Raw genomic sequence first — 14,931 nt, 5'->3', positions numbered from 1 at the left:
TCATGAAGTATAATAGTCAAAGCTGAATTTGTTCTCTCTATACTGTTGGTAATTTTAATTTTAGATTTTTAACTTTTCAATTTAAAGGTCATCAGTTAAAAATCTGCACATTGATTTCCAAAACTGTGTGGGGTTTAAGTTATAGTTTCATAAATTTGGTAATTTTTTTTTTTTGCATTTACCACCAAGATCAGCAAATGGGGGAAAAACCTCTCTCTCTTGGTTTATATTCAGTGATTGTAAACTACTGTAACTCACTCAGGGAAACACATTCTGTGTCCTTGAGGTTAACAAATGTGTTGGAAGTCATTTCCCTCCTCATAAAACACTTCCAGAGCTGATTTATCTTAAAAATTTGAACCTGGGTTGATAACATTTATGTTTTCTAGCAAGCAGTCGGCTTCTTTCCTTCCTCTGTTGGCACATTACTGCATATCTTGGTGTGTTACCACCTGCAGAGCAGTGAAACTGTGTAACACCATCAGCAGGAGTGTGTACTAAGAATCAGAAATAGCTGCAGAGGAATTTCTCCCAAACTTCCATATTTGCTCTGAGATGATGCAGATTTTTCAAATTAACCTGCATCGTGAAGCAACTCCAGTGTAAGGCATTACCCGGAGTACCCGAGTCAAGCAGGTTCCAGGAGGCTGCTGACTGATTTTTATACCTCACAGGAAGGGGAAGCAATGGTTCTCAGGTGCAGTAGTAAAAACATCCAAAACATAAATGTTATACGGTGCTTTTGAATATGTCCAGCAAAAATGTAAAGTATAAACGATTTATAGTTAACAGTTCAAACACAGTGGCATGGTCCTCTAAGACGCAGTACGGTAGTGTCGTTTTCCACCGCCAGAGGGCGCCCTTACTCCGCTGTTCACTGTTGACTTCACTCTTCAGATGAGTTGAGCAGGGATGCAGGGAGTACTCTGATTCTGTAAAAGAAGAAATAATATCTGTTGCAAGTAAAAGTACAGCGTTTAAAATGGTGTAGAAGTACAGAAGGATTTAAAAGTAAAAGTGTTCAAAATGCTGAGTATCCCCTTTCATTCACGTTTAGGATTATAACTGGCTCATACATGTGTAAGCAGCGTTTTATTGTAGCTAGTCGAGATAGACAAATTTGACCTATTTTCTACAGTTGGAATATTGAATCTGCAAAATCCCCGTTCTTTTAATTATTTTTTGTCAATAATTGGGGTTTAACAACCGTATTTTGACAAAAACCTGTCAGCGCAGTAAGAATATTTCAGAATGTTTCCACTTTGTTAGAGGGACGTTCTAGAAATGTGCATGTATCTTCAAAGAAGAGAGAATAAGGCAGGTAGTAAAATTGTGGAAAACGAAACCAAATTGAACAAACCCTTATTTGAGATGAGCTGGTCGGCCTCAGGCTTCTGTAGCTTTGAATTCCACTCGCTGTTTTTGATTTGCATGCATCCACTGTACCTGTCAGCTTGTGTTGTATTATGTATTACCACTTCCTTATGATGATGGTGGTAGCGTACTCTTGTTCAAGGTTAGGGGAGGAGCGGGGCATCACAAAAATCACACACCATATTTCAAACTAACCGAGTTAGAAGCAGCTAATGTGTGTGTGTGTGTGTGTGTGTGTGTGTGTGTGTGTGTGTGAGGTGGAATGTATCACATGGAAAGAGGAAGGTGAGCTCACACACATTTTGCTGATGTACTGTTACTGTCATTAGAATCCATTTGTTTGCTCGTGAAATGGGCAGTTTTTTACACTGGCAACAATAGTGTTGTGTTCTGTTGGGAAAAAAAGGACGCATCTCTGGACGTGTGTTTGCACCTAACAGGGCCTGCTGACAGGGTAAGGTTGCAAGGGGTCATGGGAAATGGAGTCCATTTATGTGTTCCCTGTTTGTGAGATCACAAGGTCACTGCTGTGTCATTGAATAAAACATCAACACTATGAGAGATACAAAGGTTTCCCAGAGCTCCATTTGCACCTATCCTCTTTTCGGGTTTCATCACAGCAGTAATTGCCACACTTAGTGATAACCTGTAAATATGTGTAGTCCAGTGATTTGCTCCATATTGGTATTCTGCAGCCCTGAGAGCCCGTCTGTTCCCCCGTTAGCATTGCTCTTGCCGCTGACTTCCACAAACCCAGAACAGTGTCTGTGGTCTATTTTAATGCTCCATCTCCAGCACATCTGACTGCTGATGGAAACCGCTGTGGGTTCCATCAGGGACAGTTAGATTTCAGCCGGTATTATCAGGTCCAACACAAACTATGTTTCCGTCACACTGTGCCAAGTCCAGACAGGCAGAGGGAGACACTATACACAAACGACCCCTATGAACGAACCCCAGGAATCCAGGTTTAATGGTTTTTCAACAGGATTTTTGCTCACTTCTAAGGCTGGAGGATTTCTATCTAAAACAAAACACTCTTTTGCAGGGTATTGAGGTCATGATTATTAGTTTTGATGATTTAACAAGGAAACTTTTACTGCACTCAAAACATTCTCAGCTACAATACAAGTTCCTATAAGTTTGTGTGATTAAGGGACTGAATTAAAATTATTAGGGGGACATTATTGTATTTTTTCTTTGTGTTGAAAAGAGGGTAGTCTGACTTTTTTGGCAGAGCTGAGGAGGGTCTTTCAACTTTTTTAGAATTCATTTTCCCTTGGTTTATTGTAAAAAATAAAAAAAAAACCCAATACAAACAAAAATAAACTAATAATAAAAAATGAAACAACTACATAAAAAAAGGCCTTTCCTGTTCCATTGGTCATAAAAGTGTAAATGTTTGGCCATATGCAGAGGACATCAGTCCTATCTCAGAGCTTTACAGTATTTTCTTCATTGCATTCAAGTAGCTAATAGGACCAATATGTCAGTTTTGAGAAACCGAATAGATGTGGTAAAAATCGATGTCTGTAGAGATATTTGTGGCTGAATGTTATTGCTCCATTTTTTGACAGTCTGCAGCGGCTCCCACCTGCATTGTCTCCTTCATAACAGAAAGCAGAGCCACAGTAAGGTTAAATGTGTACAATGAAGTTAGCTTATACCACACACTTTCAGCATCATACATTGGTTGCCAACATAGACTGCCAACCTGTTCTACTAAGAGACTGTAACAAAATTACTGGAGTGGGGAGGGGGGCTGAATCTTACATCACATTTTTTTAAAAAGACAGATCCTCCCCAGTAGCGTTAGTATTTTCTATGGACTCTCTCCCTTTGGCTTTGAAAAAGTTGTGAACCCCCCCCACCCAGGTATCTGAAAACATCATGACAAAATCCTGAAAATAAAGTAACCCTCTATTTTTGAATAAAGGGAGCAGTTACTGAATGAATGATTGGTACACAGACGAGAGCTTTGTGGCTGCTGATGGACTCACACCATCCTATTTTTACCCCACTACTGGATTCCAAATAATAAAAATAAACACAAGCTAATTAAACATGAGCCAGATGATGTTGTCTGATATGTATGACATCCGACGTCTGACTTTTCCATAATAATTAAATCTATTACATGATGTGTGAGTTGCAGAACCAGATGTGTTGGAGATGTTTCTTCTAGATAGCTGTTCCAAAGAGCAAAGCGTTAAATTTCAAAACATGTTATTTGCCCGCAATATCTCTTATACACACAGCTGAGTTGAATTCAGCCCCCTTCCACAGCCCAATCATTTTCGTACAGTCCCTCATGAAGTTGTGACGTGTAGCATGATTAGTCATGATGACTCTATGAGTACATTTCAAACCCAGAGATCTCAGAGTTTCCACAAGACTCATGTGGAAAACTGTGGTTAAACACTTTTAAAAATGAATAGGTCTCACTGAAAGTAAGGCAAGGTCGAGTGAGTTTATTTGTGTAGCACCTTTCAAACACAAAGACAGTTCAAAAGACCTTACACTAGGAGTAAAAGCATGTTAAAACATTTACAAGGCAATGATCACGAAAATAGAATAAAGAAAAAAGAGATCAAACTCAACTAAGATAGCAAAAAATGAGTAAAACAAAGTTAAAATGCAATGTCAGTGAAGTGTCAAAACAACAAACTTTAATAAAAAGCAGTGGCAAACAAAGGTCCTGATTTTTGGGGCAAATCATTTGTTTGAACCTGCAGTCATGTATTTTTTGGCCATCTTGGTGCAGCGGAACAAACTGAAAACACAACACTGACAAATTATCACGTTATGGCTCTTGTATAAGCAAACAGTTGGGTATTTACACATCAACATCAGCATTCATTTTGAGCCTTGTTTGTGTCCACCAAATGAATTTCAATAATTACCCTCTTTTAGCTCTGATTTTGGTCTCCACCAGCTCCTGAGGGAATTATCTGCCTCTTTAGCTGCTAAATGCTCCACTATGTTCACTAGTTAGTCTCTAACTGTGTCTGTTGTTTGGTACTGGGCAGGTAGCAGACAGTGGGTTTATCAGAGCTTTTTCACTGCTGGAAACAAACAAACAACCGAAACAGTGAGCTGAAAGAGGCTAAAGTCGCCATAGAGCTGAGGGAAACTGCAGAGTTGGTGATTATTCTCACCATGAGTGGCCCCTTTTACTTTACATATAGTCGTTTTGTCCGTTGTTGAAATATTGATTGGTGAAGCATTAGATTTTCCAAAGATACCAGTATGTCAGGCTGCATTAGAGGGAAATACTGCTGCCAGAGTTCTTCAGACCAAGAAAGATCCGTCTTTAGACAACAGGCCTTTTGCCCTGAACACTCTGTGTTTTCAAAGATTGCCAGGTTTTTCTTTTTTTTTTTTTCAGAAAAATAGATGCTCAGCTCTGTGAAGATAATCATAAGACCTGAGAAACACAAATTGGGGCTAAGAACCCCTCTGGGAGTTGGGGCCAAGATATTATAAAAATGCAATGTCTGCTTATGTTGATATTGTAATTTTGTGGCAAAAATTCCAAGCAAATTTGCAGTTAATCATATAATCAAATCCAATTGATATACAGTGGACCTGGGTCTTTTGGGGCCCCCCTGTGTCTGGGTCCCAAGGCTAAATTCCAACTTCATTCAGTAAGTAATCTAGCCTTGCAAAAGGACTAAAGCGTAGACTAGATCTTGATATTTACATGTTACTTGGACTGTAGTTTAAACTTGACTTGAAATAATCATGATAAAAACAAACTGGAGAGCATGTTGTCATGGGATCACACAAACTGCGACTGCCGGGGATCAACATGGACCACAACCATCTTCGAACTCGGCCTTCATTTTGATCTCAGCTACACACCTGTAAAGTTTCATGACTGCATCTTTCACGGTTGTGACCCAACACAAGCCACGCTGTCACGGCTGGGGTTGTGTATTGAATTTCCTGAAGAAATTTTAGGCTTTTTTTCTTAACCAAACAAAACCTTGGAAGTTTCTGTAGAGAGCTTGATGCCTCAGTGAGAGTGGGAGTGCCACCTTTTGCTGTCTGGCTCTTACAGTGAGGGAGGAAAGAATCAACACTTGCTCCACCGCTCCACAGAGAAAACGAACAGGGACAGAGGGGAAAGAGGAGACAGCATTCACGCATGTGCAAACAAATTCATCCATGCATTCATGCAAGTAGCTATTGTTCTTCCAACCTTGTGCTGAGTTTTGGAGGTCACTCTGAAATAGCAGCTGTTGTTCCTGGTCACGCGGACGAGGGGCTCTGGCTTGGCTTGCTCTCAAGAATTTGCAGTGGGAGGAGTCCATTCCACAGCAGTCCTGGGAAGTGTCTGTGGGCAGGCGGGAGGGATTACTGGAAAAAGTTGGCTTGGCCCTCAGACTGAGCAGGGTCATCATAAGGACATGCTTGTACTACATACATGTTACATCTGTCACTAAATAGACACATACAGCTGGGCCTCTAGGAGTCTTACAGCCGAGATGTGTGGCATGCTTGCAACCATTGCTTTTAATTTTCATGCAGTGTTAGATGGTAAAGAGGGGAGTTAGGAAATGAGGCAGCAACAGCAGAGTGTGCTATGAATCAAGTGGGGTGTATTTGTGAAGCTCACAGTTACAGCGCCTCACTATGCCTTCATTATGTAATGAAAGCTAAAAAAGAGAAAGTCTGACCTGACCTTTGACCCTCAGTGAGAGCAAGGAAACACAAGAAAAACAACTCAACAGGTGAAAAATGGATGAAATGCAAGGCTGCACAACTACACTACTGAGTTAGTTTCAACTTGTGTGAGGTTCAGTCATGGGGATTTCTTTTTTGGGGTTAATGTCAAAAGCAATTTGATATCTGTTATTGCGATTAGCCTTTTGTTGTGTCTGAACCGAGGCAAAGGTAGCGGAAATGAGCAGCAGCCACCACAGCTGAGAGGTGAACGCGATGCTAGAATGTCTCAAACTGTCGCCCCGCTGTCAGCCCCTAGATGTTCACTCCAAGGAAACTGACTACTAAAATCTATTAAAGCTACAGTCACTGTTTGTTGGCCACTAGGGGGCAGAATAACTCTACAAGAACCTGACAGACACACTGCACCGACATATCACATTATAACTGCATTCAATCAATAATGTGTTTGCAAACGGTTGCCTACTTACACATCCAACTGACTGAGAGCAACATTATGGGTTTGTTTTTGTGACACCATGAATGTTAAGGACAATATTCACTCTTTTGGCTCAGTTTTGGGTCTCTACCCACTATGTGCTACAAATATCTGGCTCTTTAGCTGCTCTTTTATGTTCACTAGCAAGTCTCTACCTGTGTCTGTTTGCTGTTTGTTGCTGAGCAGGTTGTGTATAGTGGGTTTATCAGAGCTTTTTCACTGAAAACGGCTGCCTGATGGTTGATGAGACCAGTGAGACTGAACCATACAGCAAATGTGCTGTAAAACCAAAGCAATTATCTAAATGAAGCTAAAAAGCCCAGTAGACCTTTGTGAAAAAGCACAGGTGGAGATAATACTCTGTGGGTTCATTACTGTGAGTGACAAATTTCACATTACACAAAGAACATATTTGGTTCATTCTTAATTTAAAGAATATTGATTAGTTGAGGTTTACAGAAAAACATCTCTTTACACATAATGAAAAATATTCTAAAAAAATCTATGGTCCTAATAGTAAATTTCACTTCTTGAGATGTTATGGTGGTGATTTTGAAAATCACTGTTGCATTGAGATGTCAGAGTTTATTTTGGGTGATGTTTCTTTGATTGAAAGGTGTTTCAGCCTATCAATTCATCTGCCTCTTGCTCATCCTTCCTGTGCTTCATCAGCAGAGCTGGATTATCAACCCCGGAACTCTGGGGGCCACAGAAGTTTCAGACTTAATGTGTATCACCTGCTTTGTTCTAATTTAACAGAAAATTTGATGCCAATTTCTTATAATATATTCTTTCTAAAGGATTTCTTGTTAGTTGTAACTAATGGCTAATTAATGGTTAATAAATAATTAACTGTTGTATTACATGTCAGTTATAAACCATTAATAAGAACAGAGGGTTGTGGAATTAAAACACCACCCCAATCTGCCATTCCAAAGGCACTGTCCCCGACCTCCATCTGACACTGGAGAGGTCTGTCAGTCAAGACAGCCAAACAATGTCCAGAGCCTCAGGGTGAATCTCATCAACACCTGGCCACTTGCCACTGTGGAGCTTATTAACTACCTTGGAGACCTCTGCTAGGGATATGGATGAGGCTTCCCCCAAGTCTTCAGACTCTAACTCCTCCACGGAGGACGTGTTGGTCAGGTTCTGGAGTTCCTCAAAGTGCTCTTTCCACCGCTTAACAATATCCCCAGTCAGGGTCAGCAGTTCTCTTTCCCTGCTGATCGGAACTTGAGCCAATCCTGGGTTTTTGAGTTGGTGACCGCCGCAGCTGCAGCCCTTCTGGCCTGCTGGTACCTATCTGCTGCTTCAGGAGAACCCTGGGCCATCCAAGCCCAAAAGGCCTCCGTGTTCAGCTTGATGGCCTCCGTCAGGTTCTCAGGTTGCCACCACAACAGGCACAGATGACCTTCTAACCCCAACTCCAGGGCGCTGCCTCCACAATGGAGGTTTTGAACATGGCATACGCAGATTCTATGTATCCTTTCCCGGGATGTATGAGAAATTCCTCCAAAGGTGGGAATTAAAGACCTCACAGACAGGGGCCTCAACCAGATGTTCCCAGTTCACCCTTCATTAGACATTTCAGTCTGCCAGGTCTGTCCGGCAGTCTCCCCCACCATCTGACCCAACTCGCCACCAAGCCGTGATCAATTGACAGCTCTGCTCCTCCTTTCACTGGAGTGCTCGATGACTTGTGGCCGCAGATCTGATAATATGACTGCATCATCAACCTTTGGCCTAAGGTGTTCTGCTACCAAGGCCTCTGCAGACCAGCTTTGTGAGGTGGTCCAGCCCATCTTCAGCCTAAGCTTAAGTCTAGAGAGAGTACAGGTTCTGTGGAAGACATCCTGCATCTTGCCAGTTCCAAAGCCCAAGTTCCATGTCCAGGGGTGAGCTCCACTATGGATCCGCCCGGTTTGCATCAGGGTGGATGATACTGTCATCTACCTCCTCCACAGATTCCTCTCACACCTTGAGGGGGAAAGGAGCATTATGAGGATCATGTTTTCATCATGTTCAGACCACAATATGTGCTTCTACAGGACTGTGTGTCAGACACAGTGTACTGTATCACAGGGTTCCCCACCGGAGACTGTCCTCACTCCATATCTGTTCATCCTCTATACATCAGACTTCACATACAACTCTGGACACTGTCTACATAAGTTTGCTGATGACTCAACTGTTGTCAGGGGCATCACCAACGGAGAGGAGGATGAATACAGGGTAGTGATTCAGGACTTCGCTCAGTGGTGTCAGCGCCACAGCCTCCAGCTCAATACGAAGACCAAGGAGCGGGTGGTGAATTTTTGCAGGAAAAAACATAGCCCAACTAGACTGGTAAACATCCACAGAGTGAACATAGAGGTTGTTCAGTCAACAAATACCTGGGTGTTCACCTCAACGACAAGCTGGACTGGACAGACAACACCGGTGCCCTGTACAAAAAAGGACAGAGTCGACTCTACCTTAAGCTGCTTTATGAATTTGTGGTGGCATCAGCCATCTTCTATGCAGTGGTCTCCTGGGGCAGTGACATTGCAGCAGCAGACAGGAGGAGACTGCACAAACTCATAAGGAAGGCCCGCTCAAAGATGACAGATGAACTGTTGGCCATTATGGACAACACCTCCCAGCCCCTCCCTAAGTTCTCTGTGCAGCACCTTCAGCGATGGGCTGTTCCACCCACAGTGTGTGAAGGAGTGCCACTGCAGCTCCTAAATCCCTGCTGCTTTCAGACTACACAATCTACATCACTGCTCCCAGCAGAGCCAAATAACTCAAATTGCCTCCCTCCTACCACTGTCTTTACTTTATTCTTGCGTAGATATTGACCACACACTTTTTATTTTATTTCATATAATATTTTTAAAATTGTATTCTACATTTTATTATATTTTTTGTCTTTTTCTAGGTATATTTATTCAGACACTCACTCAGCTGCTGTAACACCTAAATTTCCCGCACAGGAATCAATGAAGTGTTATCGGTCTCTCCAAGTCTACGGCCATACATCAGCAGTAGTTCAGGCTTTGTATTGGATCATTGTGGGGAAGAGGGAGCTGAGCTGGACGGCAAAGCTTTACATTTACCTGTCGATCTATATTCCAGCCCTCAACTATGGTCATCAGCTTTGGGTAGTGACTGAAAGAATGAGAATGCGAATACAAGCGGCCAAAATTAGCTTCCTCCATAGAGTGGCGGGCCTCGGCCTAATAGATAGGGTAAGGAGCTCAGACATCTGGAGGGGGCTCGGAGTAGAAACGCTGCTCCTTTGCACTGAAAGGAGTCAGTTGAGGTAGTTCGGACATCTTACAAGGATGCCACGTCCAACTGGTGGGAGACCCTGGTGTACACCCAGAACACACTGGAGTAATTGTATATGTTTATCTTGCCTGAGAAAGCCTCGGGATCCCCGAAGGAGAATGGAACACATTCCTGGGGAAAGGAACATCTGGACTAACTTGCTCAGTCTGCTCAGTGGCAGACAGACAGAATGAACACTAGCCAAAGATAATTTTCATTATTGAAACTCATAAATAGTTCCTATTAATGGTTTATAACTGATAAAGCATTAGTAAAAGATTTATTAGACATAATAAAGCTATTCATTATGACTAAGTGTCATATGCCCCCATAAAGCGGCCACATTTTATTTTAAGTCCCTCTATTTGCAGTTATATCCGTATAACCATGTAATAAATGGTTTATGACAGACTACAATGTAGCTGTGAGCAAATCAGAGCATTGATGTATTTGTCAACAATTGTAACGCCTCCTGTGGAAGCTGCTGTATAAACAGATAATAAATGACAATTCAGTAAACACAGTTGGAAGAAAATAAGATATGTCTTCATAGGAGAAGTTATAACTGTTGATAATACTTTATATTGACAAAGACTTAAACATTTTCTTATAGCTGTGCACAACTACATTATAGCTGTGTTATATGACATTTATTAAATGTTTATATAACGGTTATAAATGCTAAATGGGGAGAATGAAAGTGTTAGCAGTACTTAATCCTGGGGTCCTGTCCCTGTGCCAAAATCTAGTTTTAATAATTTCATTATTTGGTATATATTAAAAATGAACGTGTTTGTGTCTGTATTAATTTTGTTTTAAATTTTATTTCCATGGGGCAAATCTGCGGTAGTATTGCAGCAACAGAAACACTATACAGCTTGCACAGAACGTGTGATAAACGAGGGGTTAATAGGGCCCCTGCACATCGGTTGCTGTCCTTTTTTTGCCCTAGTATGGATTTTCAGGCTCCAGTAAGTGACAAAGATGGTGGTGAGCAGTAAACTCAACACTCAAGCTCAAAAATGTTTCAAAATAAAGGTCCCCTTGGAAATGTGTGGCTGATGTGACAGGTGCTATGTCCAGGTTTCTTTACAGACTGGTAGTGGAAAGCAAAAAAAGAAAAATTAAAGGTGACACAAGCGCTGGTATCTGATTCTTGTTAGACTGAATGAACTTGAAATGACATTTTGTGTTCCACTTGTTAAGAGAGCACCACAGTCACTGCTATGGCTTAACTTCACACCCTTAACTCCAGTTACATAAGGCCACTCTGGTTATCTAGTGGTGGAATTGTTCCGTCTGACCCAGTTGGCCGCTCAGCCTGCCAAATTTTATCCCTGACTGTCAGAACCACAATGCATGCTTTTGTCCACCCACTGCTTTATGATTGGTGGCCCCTGCTGTCTGAGAGCTGTGTGCGTCCCGATTGGTCAGAGGCTTTAAAACTGCCTGTCCAGGTCAGGAGGCTGACCTTGCACAGTGTCACTAAAGTGCAAAGGTTGGCACGCACCATTTCACTTCCATATTTACAGCAATAACTGCCTGACTGCAGCTTGTTGTGGTCAATACCTCAGCACACATACAGCGGCTCAACCCTCATTATATAATCTTACCCTGTCTTTTATTTTGCCTGTTATAGCCAGAGGTCACGCTGTGTAGGCCAGCATTCACACTGCTGGTGGCCTTGCTGGTAAAGTTCACCAAAACTGGTTGAAATGTAACGCTTGTCTGGCTGTTGGCATGAAAACACAGACAAACAAAAGAAAAGACAGCACAGTGTCAGCAAATAAAAAGAAAATCCAGCGTGTGTTTTAATAGTTTCTTAGTTAATAAAACTAAATCAGATAGCAGCAAAGATGTTACAAGGTACTATTATTAGTTCTCATAATACTGCAAGAATACTGCATTCCACAAACTGAACAATATACAGCGATGGAATATAGTATCCACTGAATACTTAAAGGAATAGTTCAGCCATATACAAATATGCTTATTTACTTTCTTCTGAGAGTGAGATTTTCTGATGTCAGTGTGTTAAGTACAGAGACGGAGTCAGGACATGGTTAGCCTAGCTTAGCATAAAGACCAGAAGCAGGGGTAACCAGCTAGCCCGGCCCTCCCAACACCTCTGAACCTCGCTAATCAGGTTGTATCATCATTAGTTTAATCGGCACACAAACAGAGATGCAAAAACAACCGTTTGTGCTTTTAGAGGGAGGCCAAAACCAAAACCTGTGCTCACTGCTAACCTGCACGGTACTGGGCAAATAGGTAAACTCCAGGCACATCACTCTCCTAAAGCCCCAAATGGTCATTTTTACATTTCTGTGTGACATAAAAAGAAATAAAACGTTAATCAGTAGGCTTTATAGGTGTTATGGGTGGGTGCATTTTTTAAACTTTGGAAAGAGCCAGGCTAGCTGTTTCCCCTGACTCCGTCTCTGTACTTAACACACAGCCATGAGCGTGATATCCACCTCACTCTCAGAAGAAAAGCAAAAGCTGCTAAGTGGACCTTATGTAAACATTTTTTCCAAGATCAAGAATGAGCAAGTCAGGTCAAGTCCAGCTAGTATGGCAGCTCAGCACTAGATTCTGTGTTGAACACCCAGACCAAACAACTTACTATCTACAGTAAAGTAACATGGTTTGTTTATATAGCACTTATAGCACAGCGGTTACAAAGGGCAGACATACCGTAATAAAATAAAGTGAAAAAAAATTAGATCCAGTAGGGAGAACAAAGGATTAAATAAAATGCCATGCAACAGCTCGGTGCAAGGGAAAGGGAGAAAAATTGCCTGGTGCTCATTAATGTCCATTAAATATAGAAGGTCCCTATTATATAAAAAAGGAAAAGGACTACACAAAGTACCTCAGCAATATGTATGAGCTGTGAAGGATTCCTGTAAGAATTATGCATGTGTTGTGCAGGATGATGAATTGTTTTTATTACATTTTACTATAACTGAATTAGAGTTCACCTATAGAGCGCCTAAACACCCAGGTCCTCCACATGGTGCAATACAGACCATGCAATTTACAGCTGGTGCATTAGACCAACCACAGAGGTTCATGGGAAATACACTGTGACATGTCTGCTGGTGAAAAGTGGGCTTCTGTATTTTCATTTATAATTTAATGTCATTGTTTTTTTAAACTCAGGGTGTGACCTGACTGCTCTGCGTTTCTTCTCTTTAATGACATTTGTCTCCCTCAGTGTATTCGACTCTCTCTCTTTTTTGGCCTTTCTGGTCTTGAAATGACTGAGAGAACTGCACGAGGTCGGTGTGCTTGTACTCTGTACCTGTGCAAATGGCAAATAAAGTCCCTAGAAATGAACTTGGGCTTGAAAAGTGTGAACTGGATCTTGAAAATATCGGCATCCATATTGGTTGCAGCCACAACCTACCTTGTCTTGCTCAGTTTTTGTTTTTTTTTTTCAACCCGGGAAGCCGTGTTCCCTATTGGATCCGGTCCAGCAGCCTCAAGGACAAAGCAGATTGTTTACTCATCACTGAGACAAACATGAGGACTGTTTAAAGCAGGACATTGTAGGAAATATGTGAAACCGTTGAGAATGTTTGTATGTCAGAGATAAAGAAACAGCAGGGCAGACTGATAGAGTAGGCTACGTTGTAGGGGGGCTGTGTGTTACGTAACAGCCTGCATTCTTCCACCGGCCAGTCTAATCCCTTGGTTGCACTCCTCACATGCTACGACCTCTCCACCCATCGCACACACAGACACACAATGGCCCTCCACGCAGATGAGTGGGCGCCTTTAAGGGGATCAGCATCCTCTCATCCCATTGGATGAAGAGAAAGGCATGACTGCGGCGGCCTATTGGGTACCAGCCTGTATAACCAATGCCATCATGATCATGATCATCATCATCATCATCATCATGTATGACATGTGTGCAGCTTCAGCAGGGGGCTGCAGGGAACAACTTGCTCACACGGATGGCCTACCGTTGGCTGTCACTTCAGTTGTCGGAGCAAAGGGCAGTGGGTTCACGGTGCAAAAACGAAATACTGTAAATGTCCAATAGTTTGCCTCCAATGTGGGAAAGTTAAACATTTTAAACAGTTTAATGTCTTGTTCCAAGACATATGAAATCAGAGGATGCCTTGTCTCCTGCTCGGATCATTTGTGAATAAATGAAAGTGAAAGTAAGGAACGATTGTAGAAATTCTTTAACTTTAGTGAAGTGTGAAGCAGCGAGGGAGGAAGGAAGAGAAGGAGTGGCTCAGCAGAGGCAAATATTCTGTCTCTGTTCAGAGACTTCCTCCGTTTCTCTGTGATGCAGTAACCATTGAACCCATGAAACGCTTGAAGTGAACCTTCTGTGACCTCGAAAAACGCTCAAAGCCCAAAGGTGACCGAACCTGCTAAGTTATTACGGGGCAAAGTAAAAAAAACAGATGTGGCCACAGAGGGGGACATTATTTACCTCTGCAGATGCGCGTGGTCACGGTCCACTACAGCCACGAACAGTATGAGATAGTCGTTCTTTCCTCCGTGCTGAGTAAACAATGAGCCTTCAGAGGGAATTTCTCTACACAAGGAGCTCAAATGCGTCCCGTGTCATTCCTCTGTGACTTTTAGCCCACTTGCGGAGCTGATGTTAGCCTGAAGACAGTGTGGAAATATCGAAAAGTGGTAAATGAAGCCTCAGCCAATCCTATAATGTCCTGATGGTCAAATTATAGTACAGAGACTAAACCACATGTTTCTGCAGACTACACTGCTCCGTTTAGTTAGATATTTTATCCACTGCAATAAGACTCTCCTTGAGGCATAATGAATGTTTAATTTACAGGTGAAAGTCCATCTGTGTCCGGATCCACCCAGATAAGGTGTAAACAGGCCTGTTGACTTTACAGTGAAGGAAACTGCCTCTGTGATTATTTGGTTAAATACCTACTAATACGTTAGAAGTGAATTTGGGTCTCACGACCGAGAGTTAAGTGTCTACAATGAGAAAGTCACAATGGGAAAAGAAAAAAAAAAAAAAAAAAAATCAAAGTAAAACTTCTGCATTCAGAGTTACACTTCAATAAAATCAGAGA

At 42.0% G+C, this 14,931-nt stretch overlaps 1 protein-coding gene across 1 annotated transcript in view; it reads right to left on the bottom strand.

The window, feature by feature from the left end:
- Positions 1-556: 556 nt before the first annotated feature.
- Positions 557-14,931, bottom strand: part of LOC120797704 — a 15,193-nt gene continuing 818 nt past the window's right edge. Inside the window, exons 3-4 of the mRNA XM_040141554.1 lie at positions 5,579-5,713; positions 557-932 (exon numbers count right to left, since the gene is read on the bottom strand). Coding sequence (XP_039997488.1) covers positions 730-932; positions 5,579-5,713 — 338 coding nt within the window. The 3' untranslated portion in view covers positions 557-729. The remainder of the gene's footprint in view (positions 933-5,578; positions 5,714-14,931) is intronic.

This window comes from Xiphias gladius, chromosome 2 (assembly GCF_016859285.1).
Source record: "Xiphias gladius isolate SHS-SW01 ecotype Sanya breed wild chromosome 2, ASM1685928v1, whole genome shotgun sequence".
Taxonomy (NCBI): Eukaryota; Metazoa; Chordata; class Actinopteri; order Istiophoriformes; family Xiphiidae; genus Xiphias; species Xiphias gladius.
The sequence above is the reverse complement of the archived record's forward strand: the minus strand, read 5'-3'. Positions and strand labels throughout refer to the sequence as shown.